Source organism: Thamnophis elegans, chromosome 3 (genome assembly GCF_009769535.1).
Source record: "Thamnophis elegans isolate rThaEle1 chromosome 3, rThaEle1.pri, whole genome shotgun sequence".
Classification (NCBI taxonomy): Eukaryota; Metazoa; Chordata; class Lepidosauria; order Squamata; family Colubridae; genus Thamnophis; species Thamnophis elegans.
In genome coordinates, this window is record NC_045543.1 from 79,589,999 (window position 1) to 79,608,509 (window position 18,511).

General features: G+C 34.8%; 1 protein-coding gene across 1 annotated transcript; it reads right to left on the bottom strand.

Annotated features, from left to right (window-relative positions):
- Window positions 1–992: 992 nt before the first annotated feature.
- CARNMT1 (carnosine N-methyltransferase 1) lies at window positions 993–18,505 on the bottom strand. The gene is made up of 8 exons (XM_032213065.1): window positions 16,854–18,505; window positions 14,247–14,442; window positions 12,557–12,720; window positions 7,479–7,619; window positions 6,380–6,558; window positions 5,504–5,617; window positions 4,605–4,708; window positions 993–3,487 (listed from the first exon to the last, which is right to left on the bottom strand). Exons 1-8 carry the CDS (start codon window positions 17,378–17,380, stop codon window positions 3,377–3,379), a joined length of 1,536 nt encoding a protein of 511 aa, XP_032068956.1. The 5' UTR covers window positions 17,381–18,505; the 3' UTR covers window positions 993–3,376.
- Between the last annotated feature and the right edge of the window lie 6 nt (window positions 18,506–18,511).

Genomic DNA, 18,511 nt, shown 5'->3' on the forward strand with positions numbered 1-18,511 from the left:
TTCAAGAAAGACTTTGAGGGATATTATGTTGTTTACCAAATAGTGGCACTATCAAATTCATTATTGTATGTGTTGCATTGTTATTGTTTAATATAACAATGGTGTTGAACTACCTTCATTTATGCATAATTTGCTTGACAGTGGAATGGTGGTGTCTTTGAAAATTCAGGTAGTCCTCAGCTTACAATCACAATTGAGCCCGAAGTTTCCATTGTTAAGTGAGACATTTGTGATTTTTGCCCCATTTTACGACCTTTCTTGCCACAATTGTTAAGTGTCTCATTGCAGTTGTTACATTAGTAATATAGTTGTTAAATGAATCTGGTTTCCCCATTGTCTTTGCTTGTCAGAGGCTCACAAATGGTGATCACATGACCCCAGGACCCCGCAACCATCATAAGTATGAGTCAGTTGCCAAGTCTGAATTTTGATCACATGACCATGGGGATGCTGCAAAAGTCGTGTGAAAAGTCACTTTTTTCAGTGCTGGTGTAACCTTGAAGGGTCACTAAATAAACTGTTGTAAATTGAGGACTACCTGTAGCTTTATAATCTTTTCCAGACTAGCAAATATCAGCGCTGGGATTTTTTTTTTTAGATACTCCAAAATCTCTCTTGTTTAATCCATGACACACCTGCATTGTGAAAATCTAGCTTTGATACTGAATACCCAGAATTTTGTTATTTAAATGAGCCAGGATTCACAAATTTTCAAGCACCAAGATATGTCATTTTCAGCTAATAAAAAGATGACAAAAAGGTATTCAGAGATAATTTACACAATGGAAGCAAGGTTAGCACTACTGAAAAAATAGAATAGTGGTCAAAATTCCATTATAGATCAATAGAAAAAAATTAAACTTTACTTGCATTGTTTGGAAGTAATATTCCAGATGGTTGAGACATTACTTGGAAGTAATATTCGCAGATGGTTGCAAAGTCACTATTTGAAATAAAGGATATTTTACATTTTAAAATTTACTTTCATTTAATGGGGCTGCATATGTACCTTTTAATGCTATATATCACACGATCATAAAATGATCACAACTGCCAGCCTCCTTTGATCAAAATAGATAATTTTCTATTGTGTGCAAATATACAAAAAGTATGCAAACTTACAAGAATTTTTTTAAAAATTAACCCATGATAGTTCTATTGTAAAATACAGAATATGAATTCTACATATCAGTATTGGAAATGAATCCTAATTCCCAATTTTCCGTAATCTTTGTTATGTTTGTATTGTGAAAGTATTGTACACATGTAGAAGAAGAAAAATGTAATATTCCTCAAAAATTAGAATTTCAAAGTATACACAGAAGTACTTTACATGAAAACTGAATTTCAAATTGGGAATGAAAAAAAATGGAAAGAAAATGTTAATTTAATGACTTAAAAGGGTTAATACTTACAATTTTAACAAAAATGTAAAAAGCAAATAAATTTAATGAACTTAAGACACTTGATGTACAACAAAAATTATTTGAGCATTGATGCATAAATTACATTAGTTCCAAAGTAGTTTCAGACAATTTAAGTTATAAAAGAACATTTTCTAGGATAGAAGTAGACACAGTAGTTGTGTCCTGCATTTAGCAAAGATAGGAGAAAAATATCAATAGAACAATCCAATATCCACTGAGAAATTAACCCCACCTACTTCAATGAACTTATTTTCAGGTAAGTTTGCACTGAAAGGCAACTTTGAACATATATCTACATGAGTTATTGGGGGTAACAGAATGGCTACAAGTTGCTCTAATATGGGAATTCAGTTTTCCTTAAAATATCTATTTAAAAAGCACAAAGGTTTCATATTCTGCAGTTTATATTGAGCCAAGGAACTTAACAAGTCAATTTGAATTTTGACTTTTTGCACTGAGTTTAATTAACTAACAACATTGCTCATAGAGCAATATATTCTATTTCTAGTTCAAGTACAGCAGGAAGCAAAATTATTCTTTAACCTTTTGACTTGAAAAAGGACACATAATAGTTAGCTAGGCCTTAGTGGCATAAGAGAAAACATAAATCTTGATTCTCTTGCACTATTGGTATTTCAAAAGCCAGTCACGTGTCCTAGATTATATCTTCTTAGCTCAATTCACTGGAAGCATTTTGGACTAGTATATCTGCAAGCTAAATCAATATATTAAGTGTAAATAATGCCTAACTTCTTTGTTTTGAGATGGTATATTAATTTCCATAAATTTACATAGGATTAATTTTAAAGAGATCTTGCATAAACTGTACTTAAATAACTAGAATTCATGGCAGTGAGTGATGCATAAATCTGAACAGAGCTGGTGCTCAAGTTATGCATTGTAAAGGCATCATATGGTAATTAGTTCAGAATTATGACAGATTCCAATAAATTACATCATGAGATCTAGGATTGATAGTACATTTTTCAAAACATAATTATCCAGTTTGTTCGTGTACATGTGTCAGTATATCATAATGTGGGGTAGTTCAGCACAATTACCAATAGCACTGTCTTAAAATAATTTGGTTTTACCACGTATCAACTTATGAAAAAATAATACCTTCAATGACAATATGAATCAATGCCAGACATCTTTTAGGAATGCTTCCAGATCTTCATTTTGGAATTTGTGACAAAATATTATAAAACTTACCTACAGTCTCATTTAGACAAGTAGTACATTTATAGTAATAGCTTCCATATATCAGTGTTTCAAACTATTTATCCATATGTTCAACATGGTATGAGCAAAACCAATATTATTGATTGCAGCTCTATGTATCAATCAATTTTGTGTATAAAATTCTTATGAGGACAAACGTGAGGATTTTTTTTACAAAGGTTTTCTGACTTTTTCTAAAGTTTTGAGATGTAAATAGCCACATTCACATGATGCTTTTTTAAGTATTTGCAATTCATTGGGGGGAGGGGGGGACCCTTTTAGAAAAATCTCTAAAATACTGATCAAAATATTTTGAGATTTGTATTTGTTATCTAAGCAATATGTCTGTGGGTAGGGGATTCAGTTTTGTATCCAGGAGTGTTTCTTTCATACAAATGTAGTAGACATTTCTGTATATTACAGAGAACCATGAATGTCAATAATGTATTAAAATATCAATCTTTCCAAAATTACATTAAATAAAAATGGAAAGAGCAGATACATAAATATTTGAATTCCACATTAATAACCCAAATATAAATAATGCAGAGATGCATGTTTGGATATTGTTAAGTAGTGTAGAAAATAATGATAGTTACATTCTGTTAGGAATAAAAAGGCACCACTAATAAGAGGCTGGGTCCAGTCATCCCTTACAGGCCACTTCATGTTTTGCTAACATTGTTAACAAAAATGCCAGCAATTTTCTTTTTGGACAGTCTGTTTCAGATACTGCTTTCTGGTTTCCTAACCACAAACATCACACATTCATAATAGTATTTCATCATAGATAATTCATTCACAGTATATGTTGTCAAAACAGATTCATTCTCCATCTGAAAAATAAACAGTATTTTCTTTAGTTACCTGCATTTTATTTCAAACGTGAAATGCTACTGTAATGCTACACAACTCAAACTTTTCAGCAGGTCAGTATAGGTCAGTATGGCAAACCTTTTTTGGCTCATGTGCCATAAGGGGGGGAGCGCAGGAGGTTGTGCACACCCATAATGCAATGTGCAACCCCCAGTGCGCATGCGTGCATGAGAGGTGCTCCCCCCCCCATTTTTCCATGCTTTTTTCACCCTCCTCAGGCTCCAGAGGCTTTATAGGAGCCTGGGGAGGGCGAAAACACCCTCCCCCTCCCCCGGGAGGCCCTCCGGAGGCTTCAGGAACCTTCAGAATGCTTCCCTGAAGCCGACGAAGGGCAAAAAACGAGCGTATGAGCAAACTGGAAGTCACTTCAGGGAAGCCTCCTGAAGATCCCTGAAGCCTCCGGAGAGCTTAAACCGTCCATTCCTGAACATCCTGTTTACCCATAGGGCCGGTTTTTTGCGCTCCGGAAGCTTCAGGGAAGCTCAAGCCTCCGGAGGGCCTCCGGGGGGGGGGGGAGCCTCTTTTCACTCTCCCCATGCTCCTATAAAGCCTCTGGAGCCTAAGGAGGGCGAAAAATGGCTTTAAAAAAGGTTTCCTCGCGTGCTCTGACAAATGGCTCCGCGTGCCACCTGTGGCACACATGCCATAGGTTCACCATCCCGGTATAGGATGAGCAATTATTTAATCTCATGTGTTCTTCCCAATTGCCCTTCTCTTCCTTAAGTTAGAGCATGTCCGTAAACAATTAAGAATCATTCACTATGCCTATCCTGTCCCCCATCACGAACATTTACTCTCCCCTTCTCTCCACTAACACTTGCATGTTCCACTTATCCTGGAAGTTTACAAGTTCTTTTATTGTATTTTGTTTTTATTCATAGTCCTAATCTTTGCATGTTTGGGCAGCTCTAAATATGCACAAATCATGTTCTGAGGATTTGATTTTTTTTAAATGGAATATTGGCAAATTAATCACCTTGTTACTATCATAGTAACTAATCATGCCATGAAGAACGAACAGAATGAGGAATTATATATTAACATTATTATTGGTATGTGAAAATCAACATTTCTTACCTCAATATGGAATCCATATTGTAATATTACATTTTTTATATCCTCATAGCTCAATTCAATAGATAATTCATTTGCTAAATTTTCAAAATGATAAAGAAGAGGACCTAGGACATATTAGAAAAAGCAGTAACTTTATCAAATCCTTCTGAGATCAAAAATAATTTATTAATTCTTTTTTTAAAAGTATCTGCTTAGTAGCTGAAACCCATCAGGCAGTTTATTATAAAGCACACTAAAAATACAATCTGAATAAAAAATGTAAAATAAAATGCAAAACAAGCACACCATATAAATTAAGACAACTGTACTGTGCTCAAAGACAATGCAAAGATAGACAAAATAAAAATCCTGGCAAAATAGAAAGGTCTTCATTTAGCACTGAAATAATGCTAGTATGGTCATCAATCAAGCCTCCTTGGGGAAGGAATTTCTTGAATGGGACCCCACTACAAAGATTTTCCCTCTGACCTTACTTTCTCTAAGGAAAGGAGTTGGAGGAGGGACTCAGTAGATGATCTGAAGGCCTGGGTAAATACACAGTAATGCCTGAAGCACATTTGCATTTTTTTCCAATTTAAAGGTAGATTCTGTTGTTTTAAAATGTTTTATAAGATCTGCCTGGCAATCTACTTTGAATTGTAATGTCTGAAATGGTATACCGTTTCCTGCTTGAGCAGGGAGTTGGACTAGAAGACCTCCAAGGTCCCTCCCAGTTCTATTTTGGTTGATCTATCCCCAAAATGAATTGAAATACAAGACTATCAAACGCTTTAACCTATAAACTGATAATGCTCTTAATTCAATGCTTAGATCAAGCTGGAATTCCCTTATATCATACTTAAATTAAAATATACAAATACTGCAGTCCTTTCTAGTACTCAAAAGATCTAGTAAATTACCTAAATTGATCCATATTCCTCCTGGTTTAAGTATTTTCCATATTGTATCAATGTAATCAATGACATTGTGTGCCGTGTCAATGAAGAAACAGGTTGCTATGCAGTCCCATATATCTGTATATAGAAACAGGAACAGAGAATAACCTAGCTGTGCAGTGAAGCTTGTAGTTTACCATCATAAAGAAGACTTAAGAGTAATAGTTATCTGCGCTCAGTTCAGTGTCTTAATTTTCACTCATTTCCTTGGCTGCAACTATGTGTAGTAAATAGTAAATTCCAAAGAGTCTACTTATGCAGAACAATCCAATACATTTCTAATTTGTAGAATTGAACCATTTGAACTAGCAGAGAAGCTTATAGACAGGCGGGAATGTAATGAGGCACCGCTATTAAGTGTGAGCAGATCACAATAATATGATCACAGGAGTGCTGGGATGGCCAGAACTCCGAAGTCTGCTTGTAACCATCATTTGTTAATCATCATAATTTTGAATGGTCGCTGAATAAATGGTCATAAGTTAAGAACTGTCTGTATTTATTTTCTATCTGGGAGAAAAGGAAAAAAGAAGCTGATCAAATCTTATTATTTTGCACAAAGACCTTCCTGCTCTCTATTGTAATGCTAAAGTATGATCAAGTCTTATTTGCTAGCTGACAAAACAACCCCAAAAAATGAGATCAGAGACCCTTCTAACTACTAAATATCCTTCAGTAAAATTATAAGACACTTTAATAGAAAAACAGAGATCCATTCTTTTTTTTAACTTAAGGCTTTTAAAATTATTTACAAAAAATAATTTTAATTAATATTGCCTCAATTTTGAGGATTTGACAAATTTCATTTTCCAAGTCTAATTCCTGCCCCTCCCCACTTACTACTCTCAGAGTAGATTTCTCGAAAATCGCCTGCTGTCATAGAAAAGTTGGCACCAGGAGGAAGACTGTGAGGGTCAACATCCGGGAAATAAATTGGCTGTATTTGATCAGCAGATCTCTTGTTATTGCTAAACTGGTGAATCCAGGGATATAATTTACATGAATTAGTTTCACAGCATCTGTAACATAATTATCAAAAAGTTATTTATTATTATTGAACAATGCAATGTTTAATATTTTATTTTGTGTTCTTTCAAATACAACTTGATAATTAACATTTCTTTCTTAAAAATAATTGCTGCAAGGTTTCACTTATTATTTGTAACCTACTACAAAGAAGCAACTACAAAAACATTTGCTTTTTAAAAGTTTAAGAAGACTAAGAAACGGTGTTTAGTTTTTTAAGCAACTTTGAACAACTTTTAAACAACTTTATTCATTGCTTAAAATTAATCTTTATTTAATCTTTAAAATTAAAACAGATTGCAGACAACTCAAATGTCTAACCTCTTGTAGGTGATCTAGAAAGGATAGGCCCATTTTTTTCCTCTTCAGGGTATTCAGGAACTTAAAAGTAAGACCAGTTTTGCCTTTCTAGAGTTTTCCACTTTTATTTATAAAAAGAACTCTGGAATCAGGCAAAGACAGGGCAATTTAGTGATGATTGTTGGGGTTTAAGATTGGAAGAAACATTTTAACCATTTTGAAGATGAATTTTGATAGCAGAATCTTGATGTGCTGAAAAGCACTATGCAACCCATGGACTGCCCATCATTACTATATCATTTCCTATTATATACAACTGAAAAATTATTTAACCAATTTGAACACTGTTTGTCACCCTGAAAATAGCATCTAAAAACAGTAAGCGTAGCCGATTAAATGAGCACATATGAAATACAATAAATTTCCCCCCCATATAACATCCAAAAGGCATATTAGTTTAGCATTTAAATAATTTAAAGAAGCATGTGAAATATTAAACATACAAACATTTAACACTCAGTTAAAGAACCTGAGTTTCATGAAATAACAGTGTCATCGCTGGCCCGTTCAAAAACACAAGCGTAGAACCACATGTACAAGACGGTATATATACCTGTTCAGTACAAAATTAGAAGAAAAGAGCATAAAGAGGCTCCATTCATTTCCTTGGCAAGTGTAACCAAGCATAGCTATTTCCCAGGCCAATCTACCTAGCCCAGCACCCGGGACCAGGACATTTATTCTGGAGAGATCCCTGAAAGAAGAAAAAGGGTTAATCTTTAATTAAATATATTTGAGAGAAATAATGCCAATTCATTTTGGATCATGTCTTCTAGTTCCCAAGCTTGGTTTATTTTAGCAAAAAGTCATCATCAACATGTCTACTGACTCTACACACAGAAAAGTATTCATTATTTTTATTTAAATTTGCTAAACTTATGTTTTTACAATGTATTTTTTTTGGTCTAAGTCCTGCAAATGGCCTGATTCTTTTAAATGCTGGAAAGCTACTACAGCAATATAATTTAGAGAAAAGAAAGTAGCTTTTTTAAAACTACTGGTTTCATTCTTCAGGTTGCACTGAAGAATATTTTGATTTTTGTTTGCATTTTGCACAAACTTAAAATGTAAATCCTATCCTTGTCTTGTAACATTTTAATTCCACTTTATTTAAAGGGATTTCCTCCCAGGTAAATTTGTAAATAAATAAATGAACAATAGTAAGATTATGATCTACTCAGCCTTCCATCCAGTGGTGGGTTTCAAAAAAATTTAGAACCTCTTTTTTAGGTGTGGCCTGCTTTGTGGGAGTGGCTTGCCAGTCATGTGACCATGTGGGAGTGGCTTGCCAGCCACGTGACCAAGTGGAAGTGGATTGGCAGTCATGTGACTGGGTGGGCATGGCCAACTTGTAAAATGTGGTGAAATTCACTTAACAATGCTCTTGCTTAGCAACCAAAATGTTTGCTCAGAAACTCTGGCATTTGAAGCACGCAAGTCTTAAAGCTGTCAAGTTACAAGACCCTTGCACCCCTAACCCTTTAGAAAAAAAAAACCAGGGGTGTTCATTGACTGCTTTAAGACTTGTGGACTTCAACTCCCAGAATTCCTCCTCTTGCTCTTCATCTTGATGATGTGCAGACGGGCGGGGGGAGGGAGCTGGAACCAGTTCTAAACGGCACTGTAGATTTGTGGAACCTCTTGTATAGGTTAGAACTGGCAGGAACCCACCCCTGCTTCCATCCTTCCGAGGTGGGTAAAATGAGAACCCAAATTGTTGGGGGCATATGCTGACTCTGTAAACCGTTTAGAGAGGGCTGTAAAGCAATGTGAAGCAGTATATAAGTTTGAGTGCTATTATTGTTCCTAACAAATTTCTTTCAGTACAAAAACAGGAACCAATTTGTTTATATTGCTCTTTGCCCATCTTCAGGAAAAATCTCTATACACATCTGGATAAGGCAAGCATACTAGGAAAGACTTAGTAAAATCAAATGACTGAATAATGACTCAATCTTTAATCAAGTGAAATGTATAATATAAACAATCAGGAGATACTGACTTTTTTTAGACATACAGCACTAAGCTATATAAGCTCATCAGTATTTTAAAGAACTTTTATATATTATTTTTTAATACTGTCTTATTACTTTATAAGTAACTCAAGGTCGAAAACACATCATATATATCAGTCAGTCAGTCATCTCCCTTCATTCCAACAAGTCTAAGCAATTTTAGGAACTTACCACTTTCTGTTAAAATAAATGTCCCATATCTTATAAATAAACAAAAACTTTAACTGCCTCCTCATTTCAGTCCTAATCAGCAAAATGTCTATGAAGAGTTACCAGAAATAACAACATATCTATTTTAACCTTGGTCAAAGAAATCAATTTTAGAATCCTTCCTTTTTTGTTAGCAATTTTGATCTCTTCAAATAATGTACTAGGCTTTATTACTTTTCATTTCTTTGATCCTTCCCTTAAAAGCTTTAACAAGCCTCTTTTGTAAATCCAATATAAGAAACCGGGCCACTCTTGTTTTATTATTTGTATATCTTTTTAATTATAATTAAAATATAATTATAGTAGCATTTTATATATCCAATAGAGCAGCTTTTTCATATCATTCTTGTAGCCTGTCATTTTTAAATCTATTTTTAAATAATTGTAACTTATATAACTTCCCCCTTTGTAACAAATAAAAATTAATTTTAATTTTAAAAAGTAAAAAAAATCTAAAAATTAATTTGACTCCATTGTCCAAAAACAGTCTTCAATATGTCCAATATCAAATATTTTGCTTCATTCTGTATTAGTAAATCAAATATAAGTATTAATCTCCTCAAATTATAATGTTTAGTTCCTTCTGGTTCTCTCTCAACCTTCCCAATCTCATCCTTTTTTAAAAAATTGAAACCAAACCATTTTCCCGCAGAAAGGATTCTTAATTCAAATTCATCTGGATCCTTATTTGTAACTTTCAAAAATCAAAGTTATAATCATTCTTTTGCTGCTTATTCTAAAAAATAATGTATTTTTGTAAATCCATAAACTTGCAATTAAAACTTATTTTGCTAAGGATTGAAGAAAACTGTAAAACTTGACATTGCAAAGATTTTTAATAGCTGAAAAGCAGTTAACAAGCAATAGCCAAAATTGATTTGAAAAGTATGTGAATCCAATGTCCTTTTTAAAGGCACAAAGCACAATTTCAGCAAGATGGTTGTTCCATTGTCTCCCAGAAGTCTAAACCTGCCAGAAACCTGTCTCACAGGTTCTTGCAAGGAGTTATCTGTATAGAGCACTTGTGGACAATCTCAAGTCCTCTCCTTGTCCAGAGAATAATTACAAAGAGCCAGTGTACTTGTCTAGGTTGTTGGCTCCACTTTTGCTCAATGTAAATTCTAATATTAATACACAAGAATAATATTTACTGTATTTCTTTTGCAAAACCCCAAACCAGTTTGAATTTCCCCAAAGTTTATTATGACTATGTGCATCCACCAATATTGTACTGGAGCCAGTATCATTCCACTGAAAGATTCTATTTCGGTCAGTAGATAGGACTGTTAATCTTGGCCTATATTTCTGTGTAGAGGTTCAAGCATGTTCCAGGACTAAGACCTTCTGTAACAGATTTGGAGCAGGTAATCCTGTATAAGCAGAAATCTGCTCTTGGAATACTGAATATAATCCAATATTCAGCTTTCCCAAGTTCCTGATTGAGCAGAAAAGTAAAATATAAATGGAATAAATTTGCACTTGAAAAACCGAAGTCTTTTTCCAACTGAACAAATGATTACACTTATTTAGACTAGTCAAATTCTTTTAAGAAAGGGGTTTTCAAAATGTGGAGCATAAAGAAATCTGAGATGATAAATGGAGGGGGGAAGGTTCATTCTCCCTGGACGACTGTCAGATTTTCTACAGTTGTTTTGAAACTTGATTCCAAATAAATGTGAGGCAAGAAGTGGAATTAGCTTTCTCAAAAATAAAACCCATATCTTAAAAAATATTCAAAACTAAGGAACTTATTCTTCCCATTTTTGATTCTTCCAATGAAAATAATAAATGTGAAATGTGAACTTTTATAAAGTCACAATATTCTATTATTTTATTTTCTATAGAGCATGGGTGTCAAACTCGTGTCATGGACACGATTGTGATATTTTTTGCCTTTGCAGAGCTGGGGTGGGCATGGCCTGTGCATGACATATCCGGCTGGCGGGCCACCAGTTTGACAGGCTTGCTATAGAGGTTAAGCTTAATTAAAAATAAGTGGTATAATTTATTGCCCAACCCTCACCAGAGTATTTATCACTAATTATAGCATTTAAAAAATTCCTTCTGACTGTGGTGTTTTGATATTGTTTAGACAAAGAAGTAAAAATTTAGTAAAGATTTATTTATCTTTTGCTTCAATATGTGTGCTAAGAAACGACAACGTATTCCTTAACTTTCCAGATGAATAAGCCACATTACATTCAAAGAACATACTTCTGCTTCTTTAAATAAAGACATATCCACATAGAATGTCTCTATTTTGTTGGTTCTTGAGTTTAACATTGTTGTCTTTGACTTTTATTGTGCAGAAGACATGTCAATATGGCTAATGATTTGGGCTAGCCACACTATTAACTTTGCTGAAACTTTGCTATATTTTGTCTATAGGACAAAATATTTCAAAATAGATCGCAGATGATCAACCTCACTACCTAGTTAAAAAAATTTTTTTTTTAAACTTACGGTATGTATCAAAGGGGGGGACCCTTCATATTTCAAAAGAAGGAAAAAAGAAAAATGCTAATCCTTAACATTTACTAATGTCCCTACAGAGTTAAAAATTCACACACACATATCCCTTTTCCACAAAGCTAAGTGGGAAAGTGGGGGTTCTTGAGAAAGTCAAACCCTTTTATTTAAATATATAAAAACTTACCGTATTTTTTCTATATTTGAAGACATTCTTGAATGCCTTGAATCTAACAAGGGAAGGGTATTCGTGTTATATTATGAATGAGCTTTTTAGCTTTTTTTTCTTCAGTAATGCAGTAGCAATTACAAGCTGTGTTAAAGTAAGATTAAAACAGACTTCGTTTTTCCACCTTAGTCCACCAGTTATCAAATGAATTCTCTCAACACAGACAAGGGAAACATTGGACTGTGGGTCAAGACTGCTATGCTATGTCCTTTTAATAATCTCAAATCTCACTTATAAAGAGACTACTAATACTACTGCTATTCCCTTCCAATGGTTTATTTGCTCTCTGCTTGAGATAAAATATGATTGTTAGGTCTCACAAAAGAACTGTGGTATCGAGAGCTTTTCGTTCCTTTCATCTCTGGCTCTTAAAAAAAATTAAAAGGAAGATATATCCAAGTCATCTTGTGGTCTTCTCAACATAGCTTTCCAAATTATAATATGCTGTTATAGCAAATAAAAGAGCTATCTTATCAAAGTTAAATGGTATGTTATTCTTGTAACTATAAACTTTACTCTCTTTGCTGATCTGTTTAGTAATAACAATTACATTTTAAGCGAAGCCATTTAAAAAGACGGCCAACATTCATGACGTTTTTTTTCCTTATGATCTAAACACATTTTCAAAGACCAGTTCCAGTAACCTTTACCAGAAATGCATTATTGTGCATATCTTCTCTTTAAATAAATATTTTAAAAGGTATTTACCATCTGTCTTTTGGAAAGTTCTTTACAATTTCATTAATGATAGGCTGATAGCAAGAATCTCTCTCAGGTTTCCCAGTTTCACTCCAATCTCTTACAAATTGTTTCAGAGTGGATTTTAATTTATCCATGTCAAAAGTTGAAGCTGGTGTAATCTTTCCATTTCCCTAATTTAAAAAAAGTTAGCTACAGATTAATCTGATACATTATCATAACATCTTGGTTAATATAAAAATGTAGGGCTAATAACTGGAACCTAAATTAAGACTGATATCCTAAATCAACTCTTCCCATATGTTACATGATACTGTCACACAATATATATAACACATCAAAAAGTTGACATTCATTGTTCGGAATAGAAGTTGTCTGGTGAGCCTTTTCTCAGCAATAGCTTCTCATTGCTACTTCATGTGTCCCTGTGTATATCCAAATATAAGTCAATACTTGCTTTGTTGATAAGGTGCTGAAGTACATATTAGTTTATATTTAATAAGAGCACTAATAAACATGGACTAGCAAAAAGGTAATTAAGGAGACTGAGAAGGTTAGAAATGGAGGTCACAACTGGCAATTAAATGGTGAACATGTACTTAATATGTCTAGTAGCTGCTAAAAACAGCTATTAGTTTAAAACCAGCGAAAAAGGGCTAGTGATCCTAAAACGAATCAGGTAGTATTTGTGCTGCTGAAAGTCTATTAGATCATGAATCATCTCAAGTTCATTAAGTAAGCCAGGAGATAATTCAGAGTAATGAAGAGGAAGAGGACTGGCACAGAGATCTTATTTCACAGACATCTTATTTACTCTTTAAATAGGATCCAAAATGATGGAAAAGAAAAAGATAAAAAAGATTTTATTAATCAAAACATCTCCAGTTAGATCAAGGCCAATTAATAATAGGTGTGCCTGTGATTAAATTTGGAAAAAATTCTACTAATATCTGTAAGGTCTTTCTTAATTCTAAAATTAAGTAGAATCAGGATAGAGCACACAAAAGTAAAACTGGACAATAATCAGCATATATATCCATGCTTTGTTCTGACTAGAGCTGAAAATGGCTGTTAAAAAAATCTTCCTTATACTACTAAAACATGATCTTATCTGAAAAGGGGAATGGAACTATTCATATTGATATGAAGAGCATTTGGAGCCTGTTAATCACACTTGAAAAGTTTAAGACTAAAGAAAGGAACCATTGTTTATGAGTAGTTTAAATATAAAAGGAAAAATAAAAACTGGAATACTGTTTTGCACTATAAGCCTTCAGTAATTCCCAGGACATAGGGATAAATTGAAAATAATAGTGGCACCTGTGGAAAGTAAGAATCAGCTTCAAGCAAAAAATCAGGGTAGAATTGGAAAAGATCTAATTACCTTTATCTCAAAAGACAAGACCAAATTTGAATGAATGGACATAGCTTTGTAGAAATATAAATTATATATCTTCTATTTGTGGGAACATTCCTCCTTATTACTAATGAAAGAGAATCATGGTTTACTGGAATGGACTAGAAAGGTATTTCATTTGTAAAATCCAAGAAAGTGTTTATCAATTTTCCTAGAACTGTCTTAATTTAACCCAAGTAATTTGAAAACTATTCCATGTGTAAAAAAGTCCATCTATGAATCACTAAAAATATTAAAATTAACACAATTGCTCTTTTTTTAGAAATAAAATGCTAAACATACATCACCATCATATTCTCTATTTTCAAACATTCGGGTACAGTCATTCACAATAGACTGCAAGATCTCTTGATTGTGGTCAACACATTTTCGAATCTTGTCAAGATGAGGGAGAAACTGAGGTAACAATTTCTGTTGAATGGCTGGAAGTGTTCTAAATTGTCTCTCCGCACGAGTCACTCTTTCATGCATATTAATTCTAGAAATTAAAAAAACAAGTATCAAAAATAAAGAATAAAACAAACTTTTCTTGGTATCAGTCTTTCAAATTTTCAGTGGATGCCCATTTGGAAACATTTTTTAATCACATATATAAATTTATCAGATATAATTTCACCCCAAAGTCAATATGCCAATACATGAGAATATAGTTAGAATCCTGTCAAAATTAACAATTTAGGAACCCATGAATTTCATTGCTAGACAGAACAATGTTCCAAAATCTATTTTATATTAATAACAAATATGTTTCAGTTACTTGGATCACATTGTTTTAGAAGAAATTACAAATGAATATGGCCTGTCACCAGTAGCCATTTAGATTTACAAACTTTGTAAAACAGCACACAGATGTTGTTTCAGAAAACATTTAAAGCAGAAGATAAATATATATTTAAAACTTTTGCTGAATTGTTGATTGTATTAAATTGTTTTAGGTTTATTCTGTGACTGTTTCCAATTGTTCTAACATATGGGGAGAAAATGTATTTTATAATTTAAATTATAGATATTCCAATGTAGAAATGCAATTAATAAACATAACATTTTTATTAAAAATGCAATTAAAAATCACCAATAATGTATACTAAGATGAGCTGCAGATTTGGCAGTTCCATTACCTTCAGACACAATTGGTATAGGCTAAAAAGTGTTAAAAAGACAATCCTATTGAAATTCATCTTGCTGGATTCCTAACACTAACCATAAACTGAAACACTAAATCAGTGAATATGGACATGGCAATGCATTTGGAAGTGGTAATTTTAAAAAAACTTAATATGCTGTGTAATTGACACTGCTAAGAGCCGAGGTGGCGCAGTGGTTAAATGCAGCACTGCAGGCTACTGCTAGATCAGCAGTTCAGCGGTTCAAATCTCACCGGCTCAGGGTTGACTCAGCCTTCCATCCTTCCGAGGTGGGTAAAATGAGGACCCAGATTGTTGGGGGCAATATGCTGACTCTCTGTAAACCGCTTAGAGAGGGCTGAAAGCCCTATGAAGCGGTATATAAGTCTACTACTATTGCTATTGCTATTGCTTCACCTAACTCTTTCTATGATTTTGGAAAAAGAAATGAAATTATAAGCATTTAAACAATCCTGTCCAAAACTACTCAGAATTTTGCTATATTCAATTGGTCTTACTGCCAGGAATCCTTAGCTTGTGTGTTTGCTTTTGTTCAGTCATTTATGACTCTCCATGATCTAATGGACCTCATTTCTCCAAGTTTATCTGCTAGTAACAGCTTTTTAATTCTTGAAAGATTGCACATGTGATCAATGTTATTATCTACTCATTTTGTCTTTTGTTGCCCTTTTTAAAAGTCCCTTTTACATTTGCAATGACCTTCTTTAGTTATGTGTCCAAAATATTTAAACTGCAGTTTTTTGTGAGTGCTTCCACAAGTGGCCTCGTTTTATTTTCTTTAATTTTAAATATAATTTACTTAGAACTTAGAATAACTTTATTGTCACTAATTGGCATACATTAAAATGAAATTTCGTTGCATACAACTTTCAAAGGGCCACCACCTCCAATAAACATTACATACACTGTTTGTTTATGTAGTATATATTGATTACATAAAGAACCAATTTGTTCTTTAGGTAATCCAAGATAGTCTCAACAATTTTTTCTGGTGGAACAACTCGAAGAGATCAACCCTAAGAGTTAGGCTTCAAAACTTCTGGATAATGCTAGATTGGCATGTTATTTCAGAGTGAGTCCCAGTGTATTTATTAAATGGGTATCCCAGCTTTTTCTCTAGAGCTTAAGGTTGATTGTGATGCAAATTGGGCTGAAAGAAAGTGAACTGGTCAAGTCCCTCAATGAGTTTCCATGATTGAGGCCAGGCTTGAAATGGGTGCAGGTAGTTCTTGACTCATGATTGAGGCCAGAATTTATGTGGCTAAGTGAGAAATTTGTTAAGCACGTTTTAATACCATTTTACCACTTTTCTTGCAACATTTTTTAAGCGAATCACCGCAGTTGTTAAATTAGTAACACGGTTGTTAAGTGAATCTGTCTTCCCCATTGACTTCACTTATCAGGTCGCAAAGGATGACTCCCGGGTTGCTGCGTCATAAATATGAACCAGTTGTCAAGCCCCGAATGCAAATCACATGACCATGGGGATGCTGCAACCTCATAAGAGTGAAAAATAGTCCCAAGTCCCTTTCTCTTCAGTGCCATTGCAACTCAGAGTCAATAAAGGAACTGTTGTAAATCGAGAACTACCTGTTATTTCTAGCCCTTGTTCACACAAACCCCACCACCACTACCACCTCATCCTCCTGAGTAGATATTGCTATGAACTGGTGGATCCGAGTTAGAAGGTCCTATACTGCACACAGAGTAAGGTATCAGAGTAAGCGGGGAGTGAATCGGTTACCCATAGTAACGGAAGGCATTGATAATTCTCCGGAAGTGCTCCCGTTCCTGCTTCTCTTCCTCTTTCCCGTCCAACTTCGTGGTCGCCAACTGCGGCAGAGAGTCCCGCTCGCAGAGGGTGTTCCCTGCCGCTGCTTCTCCATCCCGTCTGGGCGGCTCCGCCTGTTCTTCGTCTTCCTCGCTCTCCCGGCTGTCCCCGCGCATCGCCTTGACCCGCGGTGACGGCGGCTCCTGCCTCCCTGGCCGCGACAGAGCACACGCGGTGGGCACCGACATCTCGGCGGCCTTTCTCCGACGCCGAAAGCGAACGGCCGTTCGGGCTCCACGCGCCCTTTTCCGCGCATGCTGACGCGCTTCCGGATTCATAGAGAAACAGCTGTTAAGGCGGCGGCTCAGCCAACCGCCTTTTCCCGTATACGACTCTGCCGCTCTCGCCCGGCCACGGCTACCCGATGCGCAAGCGCGTGACACTAGGGGAAAAGAGAAAAGAAAAGAGGAAAAAAAAAAAGCGGCCGACCCGACGCGCATGCGCGTTTCAGAGCCCGCCACTAGTTTGAGGTGGTGAGAAACGGAGGAAATCTTCCGTTTCGCTCAGAAAAACGACCTGAAGGAAGGCTGAAGCTCTGCTGGCTAGAGCTGTGGATCACTTCCCGTTGATGGCCCATGCGATTTGTTTCCGACCTGGCTCAGCATTTCTTATCCATTGTTCCTGTCAGATACGAGAGGACGGAGTTCTGCTTTTCCAAATCCTACATAAACGATAGGACTCTCACGTTAAGCATGGGTGTAATTAAGCTATTCGCCATGAGCCCATCCTGTTTTGAATATCTGCAGAGGTTCCTCTAAAGTTGCGATTCTTAGCCTACGATATATCTCGAATTCCCGTCAGGGGCGCTTTGATAACAAAGGGTTACTATCCCCCTGGAAGAAAACAATAGACTGGTGTAAATTTGCATGGTATACCTATCGGGAAAAGAACTCCTTTTGAAATGGTATAGGGTCTCCTGCCTGAGCAGTGGGCTGAAGACCTTCAAGGTCCCTTCCAGCTCTATTCTGATTGAATTTCATGATAGGGGTTTGCTCAAAAATCTGAATGGATCAAGTCACAGGAAAAATATTCTTAAATTAAGGACTGAAATTACTACTCAAGGAAACAAAGATACATTAATAAATGCTTTTTCTTCTTCCCAAAATGTGAATTGAAAAGACAAGTTTCCATTTTTTTCTCTTAAAAAAACAAAACAAAAAATGTAAGCAATAATAGCAAGGTCATATTAGAAAAATCTTAGCCAAAGTATTTCTTCCTTGAGATCGCAATGTATTCTGTAACCTAGTGACAAAATTAGATTTCTTAATAGTGCACATAATGGAAAATATAATATGACAGAGACAATATTGATGGAGTAATGTTAGAGCTATGGTATGTAATAATTTCTCTTCAGGCCCCCTTTTTATATATGCTGCTGTTTCAAATGATTTTAAGTACTTTTTATATATAAATCTTTTAATGGTCAACTACTGTCATTAAAAAGATAGGCACTTTAGAACTTGCCTAAAACAGTAACTCATTTTTCAAGCAGGATTCTCATGGTCTCTTTTATATATATCTATAGAAAGCTTTATTAAATTTCAAAAAAATACAAACGAATATATAGGGAA

Bases quoted from the DNA above. Each gene is read 5' to 3' on its own strand.
- CARNMT1 (XM_032213065.1), bottom strand. From the start codon at position 17,380: ATGCGCGTCGGGTCGGCCGCTTTTTTTTTTTCCTCTTTTCTTTTCTCT. The intron at 12,721-14,246 runs GTATGTTTAGCA...TTTTTAAATTAG, and splicing joins ATAGAGAATATGATGGTGAT to GGAAATGGAAAGATTACACC. The intron at 5,618-6,379 runs GTAAGTGGGGAG...TTCTATATACAG, and splicing joins AGAAATCTACTCTGAGAGTA to ATATATGGGACTGCATAGCA.